At 38.4% G+C, this 10,894-nt stretch overlaps 1 protein-coding gene across 2 annotated transcripts in view; it reads right to left on the bottom strand.

The window, feature by feature from the left end:
* The window catches only part of COL2A1 (collagen type II alpha 1 chain), a 43,366-nt gene extending 32,940 nt beyond the window's left edge, over positions 1-10,426 (bottom strand). Inside the window, exons 1-8 of one of the 2 annotated variants that reach the window (XM_075265878.1) lie at positions 10,097-10,426; positions 7,092-7,301; positions 5,994-6,010; positions 5,698-5,730; positions 5,156-5,188; positions 5,002-5,055; positions 4,548-4,649; positions 769-846 (exon numbers count right to left, since the gene is read on the bottom strand). In XM_075265878.1, the coding sequence (XP_075121979.1) occupies positions 769-846; positions 4,548-4,649; positions 5,002-5,055; positions 5,156-5,188; positions 5,698-5,730; positions 5,994-6,010; positions 7,092-7,301; positions 10,097-10,190 (621 nt within the window). In that variant the 5' untranslated portion in view covers positions 10,191-10,426. The remainder of the gene's footprint in view (positions 1-768; positions 847-4,547; positions 4,650-5,001; positions 5,056-5,155; positions 5,189-5,697; positions 5,731-5,993; positions 6,011-7,091; positions 7,302-10,096) is intronic. The other variant, XM_075265879.1, reaches the window with a different exon arrangement.
* Between the last annotated feature and the right edge of the window lie 468 nt (positions 10,427-10,894).

The raw sequence follows: 10,894 nt of genomic DNA on the forward strand, positions 1-10,894 counted from the left end.
ATAAGTAAAATATGAATAAGATAGTAAAACACCACTGCAAGGGCCATCAATGGCCTTCTGTATAAGAGGACACTATAGAACTGTATGCTTCTTGTGTGTACTAAGTAACACATCTATATTTATTTAAAGCGGCTTCTTAGAGGCTTGGAGCTGGAAGGCGGCCATGTTTACCAGCTCTAGATTTCATTTACTGCTTGCCAAGAGGGGCTGGAGAGCAGACGTTTCCTGGAGGAATTCTTAAGGGATTTTATAAAGCAGTAGCTGTTGTCTGCATGTTTAAGACTTCCAGTCCAAGACCAACTAGAGTCTAAACAAATTCTGTCTTATGTTTACAGACATTTTTTTTAACCTTTTTTGTAAATCCAAGGCAGGAAAGAAAAAAAAATCACAATAATTCTTTGTAACATTCTCAGCATCAGTTCTATGTATAATCTATGGCCGTCTGACTTGAGGTTATATAGAAGTTATAGTATTGTCCAAAGTTTGCTAAATTTGTCCTCTCTGTGGATTTATTCCTGTAGACATGTATTCAGGGCTACAATTATACAATTATAGTCTGTAGGCAGTAATATAACCCCATTGCACATATAATAATATAGTATATGTGGTTTTATAATAAATACCCCCCTACCATAATTTTACATCATAGAGATACATTTAGTAAACCTTGTTATGAATTGCCCATGTAGGCCGCAGCCTACACATCTTGCTAATATTCCCTCTAGGTGGCGATGTAAATGACTACAAGTACTAGAAAGCCTTTCTTACCATTGGTCCTTGCATAACACCCATCTGTGCACCTCCAGCTTTCTCATCAAAACCTCCTGTCATCTGAGCAGCAAAGTTCTGTAAAAATCAAATATCACTATTAATTGTGCACGGCATATTGAGATATGAAGAGCATTGAGTCATAATTTGAACTTTTCTGTGACCTATACCTATCATAAACCATGGGTATAAAGCAGTGTATCCAACCAGTGTCAGGCTTGCCTTGGGCCTACAAACAAAATTTATTTTAGGGGGGGGGGGGGAAGGGGGGCTACGTTTCAGCTACATATAAGAAATATTTCCTGACTACAGTTCCTAAAACAGCGCCAGTTTCTATTCTGTTTAATATTAGCTTCCTGCATGGTCAGTCCTTAAGACAGTGTATCTGACCTAGGAACCTGTCAGTAGCCCTGACCTAGGAACTTGTCAGCAGCCCTGACCTAGGAACCTGTCAGCAGCCCTGACCTAGGAACCTGTCAGCAGTCCTGACCTAGGAACCTGTCAGCAGCCCTGACCTAGGAACCTGTCAGCAGCCCTGACCTAGGAACCTGTCAGCAGCCCTGACCTAGGAACCTCTCAGCAGCCCTGACCTAGGAACCTCTCAGCAGCCCTGACCTAGGAACCTCTCAGCAGCCCTGACCTAGGAACCTGTCAGCACCCTGCTGACTGGCTCTTGCGTTGTCCTGGTAACACATGACCACACAGCAGTAAACTGTAAGATGCTGCAAAAGGATTGGCGATTGGAGTTCCAGAAGGAAACATACTGGCAACCAGATGAGCCTATAGAATAGTAAACTGGTTGGTTTATTACATAATCTACTCAGTTTAGGATGCAAAAGGCAGGTTGACCTAATGTATACTACCTACTGTATACTGTATACTACCTATCTGTATATAGTACACAGAGTATTGCGTTGTGCATTACTTTCTCATAGAGTCTACTTGCCTGAGTCTACATCTAACTTCCATCTTCCAAAAAAAAAATCAGTTCCTTAAATTTTGTATAATTCACTTCACTATTGAGAATTGTACTTTTTTTTTGTATATTTCTATATTGCGTTCCAAGGGCTATTAACATTTTTCCATAATTTATTTTAACTAAACCTTTTCTACTGAGATGAAACATCATTACACAATTGATGAAGTTTGTTTCCTCGCCGAAATAAAACCAATACTTGTATGAGATGATTTATAATATGTACTAATGAGATAAAATGTGCAATTAATTATTATATTACATTTGTATTTGATGATGTATTATTCATTTGGATCAATGACTGCAAAAATGAGTCGTAACTTTGATCTCATGACAGTGCCACCTAGTGCTAGGGTTTGGAACAAATTGTCTATGTCACCGAACTGAGGCTATTCACCACGGACAGGGAATAATAGATGAAATATTTGCTATATTATTAATATTTGCTATCATATTATTGAAGGTGTTCTTTACAGTGAAGATTATTTTTCAATAAATGGAGATTTAATTTGGCAACTAATATATAGTTCCTTTAAATGTTGATATTAAAGGGATCTTTTCACAGTCTAGTCTGCAGGTAGCATGTTATAGAGCAGGAAGAACAGATGAGATCGATATATAGTTTTGTAGGAAAAGATTCAATAAAACTTGTCCTTTATTCTCTACTCATGACTGTTTTTCTGTATAAGTGTGCATGCTGAAATATCCTTCTGTTAGGACCGCCCATTTGACAATTAAGCTCAGAAAGAGCAAAGATTTATGTAAATAATTAAAAGGTATCCTGATTTTTTTCCCTACAAAACTGTATATTAATCTGCTCCGCTCCTCCTGCTCTGGAACAGAATACACTGCATTTTCAATGTATGAATAAAATATACACACTGAAATATATATATTTACAATGTACTTTACAAATCTGGGATCTTGGGAGTTGACTCAGTTTGATATGTGTATGATATAACCTATATAGGATACTCTGCAGACAAGACGAAAACACTGCAAACCAGGTATGTTACATGTACATTGAGTATATGAGTACATGCAAGACTGTCCATATAGTGCTGGACACTTTCACAAAGAATGGAGGAGTGGCAAGTATTATATATATGAAAAACTCAGAAATTAGATATAGTCTAGATTCAGGTGGTTCTATGTTTTATATGAATATAATAGGTGGAAATATTTTACATGAAAGTGATCCTTGTCTATATTGCTTCAACCAGCAAATGAGTCATTTGAGAGTACTATATATCACAATAGAAGTATAATAGAAAGATATATAGGGAATCATCTAAAAGAATATCTAAGGAATTTGAAGACTGGATCTCAATTTCTTGCCTTAGTATTAGGGTATAGCCTTAAAGGGGTTGGCCACTTTCAGACCAATATTGACAAACAAATGTACAATAGAAAGATATACAATATTCCAATATACTTTCTGTATCAATTCCTCACGGTTTTCTAGATTTCGGCTTGCTGTCATTCATTCTGTTACTTCTAGAGGATAAAGCTCTGACCATGGTCATGTGATTTACGGTCCATGGTCATATGATTTACAGTCCATGGTCATGTGATTTACAGTCCATGGTCATGTGATGAGCACACAGGTGCACAGCTGATTACCAAGCAGATGTCTAAATATTGTGCTTTGACTGTAACGAGCGGCACCTGTGTGCTCATCACATGACCATGGACCGTAAATCACATGACCATGGACTGTAAATCACATGACCATGGAGTGTAAATCATATGACCATGGACCGTAAATCACATGACCATGGTCAGAGTTTTATCCTCTAGAAGTAACAGAATGAATGACAGCAAGCAGAGATCTAGAAAACCGCGAGGAATTGATGCAGAAAGTATATTGGAAAATTGTATATCTTTTTATTGTACATTTGTTTGTCAATCTTGGTCTGAAAGTGGACAACCCCTTTAAGTCAAATAAGTTGCAGAAATTTCTGCAAATGAAAAGCAATTGCATTCATTTGTTTTGGAGGAAAGCAGAAGAATTTTTGCAACTTCCATTTAAATCATTGGGATTGCTATAGAATTTCTGTAACAGATCTTGCACATGTGAATATACCCTTAAAGATATGCTGTTTTAGAGTAATGTATCCAACCAATGACATATATCGATTTGGTTTATCATTGGGCTTTAAGGTAAAGTTGAAACATATAGATTCAGTCTTTTAAGTGACTTTTCATTGTGAGGATTTCTGTATAGGATTATATCTTGGCACTGGATGTGGGAATGTGTTTGATTGTCTTCTAGTGCTGTAGGCACAATTGCTCATACTTGGAGACATGGTTGTGTTGTCGATTGATGTCTATTATGTCTTCGGTATATTTGTATTAAAAAGATCAATGTAGCCAGATAATAAACAATCACATTATAAATGTTGCAAAAAAACGTAAAAATGTCCTTATGTGTTTCTGTAAAGATTGAGGCTATTATCATTTGCAGTGTTGCAGGATGTGCTCAGGTTCTACCCTTGGGACTGTATGAGGGCATCTCCTTGCATGTCTCTGATGTTGGACAATCATCTACTTGTACAGTGTCCAGCAAAATAGGAAAAAAAAACTTTCTGGGCAGAGAAGATATTTTGTGTCAGAGGAATGCAAACAAACTGAAGGATTACAAAGAGTGACTGTGTACGAGGTACTTGGTAACAGTGAGGCCTTTCAATACTGTCAGCTTCATTTAGAGATCTAGAGCAAATTTGCAGTGTGGATGTGAGACTGGGATGTGAACTCTTCAGACTCGTGACAAAGGTTGGGCGTCAATGCTGAGCCTACTTACTCCGCCAAGGCCAGGGGGTCCGGGAGGTCCAGCTGGGCCAGCGGGTCCTGGGTTTCCAGGAGTACCGGGTTCGCCATCTCTTCCACGGGGTCCGGGTGCACCCTAAAATGAAGACACAAGATGGGTACATTACTTTACCTGCTACCCAAAATGGACACATTCATCTCCAGTCATACAAGATAGTCTCAAAATATTCAAGATGGACACATTATCTACAATGGACACTGATAAGTTTCATAAGGCAGACACAATGTTTCTTAGTCGCATGATGGGTACAATGGGGGTCATTCATAAGGATGGGATCCCCATAGTAACAACACATTGGTTTAATTGGTTAGATTGCCCTTGGATTGACCAGATACATGTTCCTTATTTCTAGGTTACCAATATTTCCCACTAAAATTAAACTCTAAAACTTCACTGTATCTTCCTTTTTTATATATTTTTCACTTACTTTTTCGCCTTTGTCTCCACGTTCACCTCTTGGTCCTTGTTCACCAGAAGGTCCCTGATAAAGACAGGTAAATATATTAATATCACTCTGAACAAGAATTTGATATGAGATGTGTAAAATATGAATTATTTTCAATGGGTTATCTATACCGTACCTGTGGTCCTGGAGGTCCTCTTGGTCCTAAAACCTATTATATTAAAAAAAGAGAAAAGATAATATTATTTTATGTAAAATAAGCTAATGTGTGTGTGAGTATATATATATATATATATATATATATATATATATATGCACTTACAAAAACTGAACTTGTCATTGAGCAATTAGATAAAGTGACTATGATGGATGGATGGATAGAGATAGATAGATAGATAGATAGATAGATGATAGATAGATAGATAGATAGATGATAGATAGATAGATAGATAGATAGATAGATAGATAGATGATAGATAGATAGATAGATAGATAGATAGATAGATGATAGATAGATAGATAGATAGATAGATAGATAGATGATAGATAGATAGATAGATAGATAGATAGATAGATAGATAGATGATAGATAGATAGCTAGGAGAGAGATAGATAGATAGATAGATAGATAGATAGATAGATAGATAGATAGATAGGAGATAGATAGATAAACAGTATATAGTTAACTACTGATATCTAAAAATAAAAGTATATACTTACATCTTTAATATCGCCAGGTTCACCTTTCTGACCCTAAAATAACAAAGCAGAACAGAACAAATGCTTTAATACTAGATGATACAATCTAATAGTAGTTATATGGTTTTGTAGCAGTTCTAGGTGTACTTTATATGTATATGTATTACTAGAGAAGCACAGTATAATAGCATATCATGTAGCAGGTCAGCAATAGACTTTCTATATAGCTGACCGTTGAGGTTTTGTACATTACTATCCCTTGTAGTAGTATTAGATGCTGTATATACTCATTCTGATAAGAAATAGTAACAAATTACCTTAATTCCGCTTTGCCCTATTTATTGGAGGAAAAGTAAAAAAGGGATAAAAGTCAGTTTATAGAATTTCAGTTGATGATTTAGTAACGTAACAAAACACAAAATACACAAAACAGATGATGAATGAACAAAGACCACAAAACAGACACACATAGGACACATGGAAGGCCTTCTTCCTAGGAAGAAGTTATGTGTTAAATGACATGACATAGAACTTCCTCTACATAAGACAGTGTTCTGATTCACTTATTTGTCCCAAGTGGATCTACAAGACGACACATTCCTACTTGTAGGATCTTAAGGCTTAGTACAAGATGGTTACAAGTCTACGAGAAGAGTTCGTGTTTGGGGAGCTGGTTAGCAAATGTTGGAATTTTTCACTTGTAAACATGGGGGGGGGGGGGTAAGAAATGATTAGTTACAGGAGAAGCTAATTATGGACACGGGTTAAGAAGACACATTAATGGAGACTGCACATAGCACTGCTAATCTTCCAGCCGGCCTGATATCCTTGAGGACACGCCTCATTAGTCTCAAGAGCTTGTCATCAGACACAAATGCTGTTTACAAGTGCATTGCTAATGGTGCAGGACCAGTCATTAAAAAGGGCACCTCAGGGAGGGTTTCACTTCCGCCTCTTTGAAAATAAAATGATTGTTTTTGCTTTATCCTTTATGTGGAGCCTGAACAGGTTAATATGTGTCTTATATTTATAGTTGCACATGGTCTGTTCAGCAGGAGCTTCCAAATTGACTGCCAAAGGAAACCGCAGGAGTGTAGACCTGTGGCTTCAACTGGAGGCAAAAAAAGGACACATAACCACCGCTCGCCTTGGGATGTCTGTAATTAAGTTGTATCCAAGCTTTGATCTCATGTGCATTACTACTATATTATAAGACATGCTATGTACCGTCCCCAGTTAGGGATTTATATATAGAGGTTGGACATTTTTGCAGATCAAGGCAGAAGTTTGATCAGGAGGTGCCCTTTTTAACGGTGGCAGGGACCTATGGTTGCCCAGTGTGTTAGGGAATGGGGTGTTAGCCATAGGTTTGCACAAGTAATTTATTTATGACACATAAATAAATAAATTACGACCACTGGTGGTGGAGGACTGCTCAGTTGGGCAAATGGGGCAGCACTCTCCAAAGGGGATTTCAGCATTGGGGCAGTCTTTATTTTCCTCGCAGATTATCTCGTCGCACAGAATAGTCCCAGTGTCACAGACACAGATTTGGCAGGGTTCTGGTTTCCACACATCTTTGTCACTATATCTCTGCCCATCCTGTACGCAGCTCCCTGCATCCACTGTGCCAGAGGGTAATAAGTAGAAGCGAAGGAAGAAGCAAGAGGAAGCAGAAATAAAATAAAATGCAAAACATCACACAATATTCATATATCAGTGTCATATATAGCAATGAAGTCAGATATACAAACATATATATACATGGGGGTGTATGTATATATACATATATGACATATTGGGAGAGCCAAAGACTTATAGATACTAAATGATTTACTTTGCTTTATAAAATCTCTTTTATAGTAGTATAAAATACTTCTGGTTATATGTTAGTAGAGTAGTCATTGTAATAAAGGGTGCAATATTAAATATTACCAGACGGGGGCAGTGTTGAGCCAGACTGAGGAAGGTAATCTAAGTTCAGAAAATAATGGGGCTGCTTGGGGTAAGAGGGAGGAGATTGCCTTAGTACATAGTTTTCTGGCTTGAGTTATAGGAAGTTGTAATATAATGTTACAACATGTACTATGGCGAATTGTTTTTAACTGCGACATGAACTATGGCGAATTGTTATTAGCTGCAGGTTTCTCTAAGGTCAGTCCTGTTTCCAATTGGTGTCCATAGAGGTCTTCTGTTAGTAGTATATTAAAATGGGATTATTATCTTAAACTGGAAATAAAATGTATTATTCAATGGCATACAGTATATACATTATGAAACAATGACAGTCCGTCTCTGCATAGGTGATGATCATAGATGTAATGAAATAAAATCTGATGCGTATTTGGATAACTGATATTAAAAGCAAATAAAATAACTATAAATGATATTAAATGACATGAGGGTATACTATAGGCCCATTGCTACTCATGATCTATGCTTCATTATGCTCAGGCTAGCTCCCTTTGGGTCCCATGCCTAGGCTTGGGTAGCCCAGAGGACCCTTAATGAATGGGCCTTTCTGTAAAATACACAGAGGTTTCAATTCACATTTCACTGTCAGGGGCCAGTTTAAATAAATATGGGCAGCATTTCAACTCCATCTGGAAACCATTGCTGCCAATCCTCCCAGTGCAAATAAACTATCACAATAGTGTATTGGGGTCTTAAATCAGGCCACATCTTTACACCGTATTGACATATCTTACAAGCTCATCTGCATGCACAAAAGTCATAGACTCTGAATCTGTCCCCCTCCCTATTAGATCAGCCTGCTCAATAGTAGCATGAACATTCCTACTAACATTGAGTTCAATGTACCAGCTCAGTACCCAGGCCTTCACTCACCTGAAGGGTTAAATATTGCTACCGATATGCAATACTTTACACATGACACAAAAAAAACTACCACTCCTGTATACGCATGGCGATGTCTCTATATACATTTTACTGGAAAATATTGCATTTTACTGTCTGGCTTCTTGAAGATTTTGTGCACAGAATTCCCCTTCTGCAGATGTCAACTACAGAAAAAGGATCTTTAAGGAATGGAAGAATGATTCCAACAGAAAAAATGGCATAAAGTCAAGGGAACATGCCTTTTCCATACTAGCAGTGCAATGGATTTACAATCTGTAGTATGCAAAGACTGAAAAGGCTCGTAAAGGATTTTTTTTTTTTTTTTGTACCATTGGGGACCTGCCCAAGCAAGTTAAAAAATTTCTGCTAGAAATAAAGCTTCAAGCATTTATCTAGAAGAATTGCCCAGTCTCGGCATTAGCCAGGTGTTTTCTCATATATTCCATCATTTTTGCCAGTTTTAACAATGTCTGCGTAAAAACCTATCACTTCATACCATTCAGCATTTTATATAGGGGACTGAATATTTGGGAGATTTGGATGATACAATAGATAGTCTATATTAGACAATGTGTCAAGATGGGAATTAGATTTGGGGGGAGGTTGGTCTGGCGTATAACAATGGCTCACTAAAGCTATTTTAAGGCTCTTCTGGAATGAAATGTGTCGCAGGAATGCTTTTCAACATTCACACGGCCTCTTAAGGGAAAGTTCCCCTTTTTTTTGTGATCCTTAAATACTGTGAGAGATCGGTTACTGAAAAGAATGCAGCTTTTGTGCCTTGTGTGCACGGGACTCTAACACCTTGCTACCCAGCTAGAAGTCAGACTGATGGAATGGCTTTAAAGATTGTATTGGGAATTGCAAGTTAAGCAATTGCCTCGCATAGACTACACTTCATGAAGGCTACTATGCTAAAGCTACTATGCCACCCTAGGCTCTTACTATCAATCAAGGTTAACATTTGCAGCCCTGGGTTGAAGCCCTGGAATTTTACTGTCTAGCAATGTGTCATTATGTCTCAGCTCTTGCTATTTCAGCTGCTTCACACGGGGTACAGCTTCTCAGTTTAGCCTTCATATTTTAGGATTAAGGATATTAGGTAAGTGGGAATCTTTACAAGTGCTAAGTGATTTACAACGATAATCCCAACAGCATAGCATGCCAAAGCTGCTAGTAAACTCATATATCGTAAATTGAATGCATATGTATACAGCACTACTAACACTATACTACTATACTATACTGCTAAGGATCTGGAGTGCATGTGACAAGTAAGGGAATGTGTCTAGATGCTGTATCTAGTGAGGATGCAATAACCTTGAAAGTACATTGACACTGTAACGAATTGCAATTAATGAAGCGTGACCTACGATGACTAGCTGTCATGTCTGCAGGTGAGATTTCATTAACCCTCTAGCTGCTGGCTGAAAAGTTTCAGCAAACGTCACAACTGATCTCAACGCGTCAATGTAAATGAAATATAAGATTAGAGGATATATCCTACAAAAAAAAAAAAAAATTAGTGATGTAAAAAATAAAGAGAAAAGTTGTCACTTACGGATGTCTTCATCTTGGCATCTTACAACTGCTAATAATATCACTTGTGTGGCTGCGAACAGCACTAGTGTCCTTGAATCCACAAAGTTAAACATGTCTAAATATTAGACATGCAAAATCTTTGTGGGAAGAAGTGAAGAAGAGAAGGGGAGGAGAGGAGGCTGACTGTCCCCAAAAGTTATCTTGTCTTCATGCAGCCGATTTCTTGGGAAAAGAAGGAGAATCCAGTACCAGGCCCCAGCAGAAACTTAGTACTATCTGCTCTGGGCCAAGGTACTGAAGTTATAGTCCTGACTGCCTTGAAGTCAACGTATATGCCCACATCTTAGTCCTCCCCTGCCCCCAGCAGTGCTGAAATCTGAGCCCCTCCACTCCTCTCTGCCCTCTCCCTATCCCACCAGACCCCTCCTTCTCCTGCAGGGTCCCTTTGCTAGACTTGCCACACTCTGTCCCCCTATCCCCCTCCCCTCCCAGTGTCTCAGCCTCCCCTTCCCTGTGTCCTGCCTCCCCCCATCACCTACACTCTTTCATTCCTCTGTCAAGGAAAAAAAAGTACCACTATTTAGAAAGAAGTAGTGGAGAAAAAAAAAACCCAGTTTGCTAAAACAGGACTCCTATCCTGAGTTTGCTGAAAAGTTTGCTGGGGAGTCCTGGTGCAGGAGAAACTTTAGTTATGTGAGAGGTGGTCTGGGGAGGTCTGGCAGGTTCTTACGGTTCTTGAGATTGTGAGGCTGTGGATGCTTCCAGCTTTGTCAGGTGGCTCTGGGTTAGAGCACGGTTCACAGACTCAGGGCAATGT

Source organism: Leptodactylus fuscus, chromosome 2 (assembly GCF_031893055.1).
Source record: "Leptodactylus fuscus isolate aLepFus1 chromosome 2, aLepFus1.hap2, whole genome shotgun sequence".
NCBI classification, from domain to species: Eukaryota; Metazoa; Chordata; class Amphibia; order Anura; family Leptodactylidae; genus Leptodactylus; species Leptodactylus fuscus.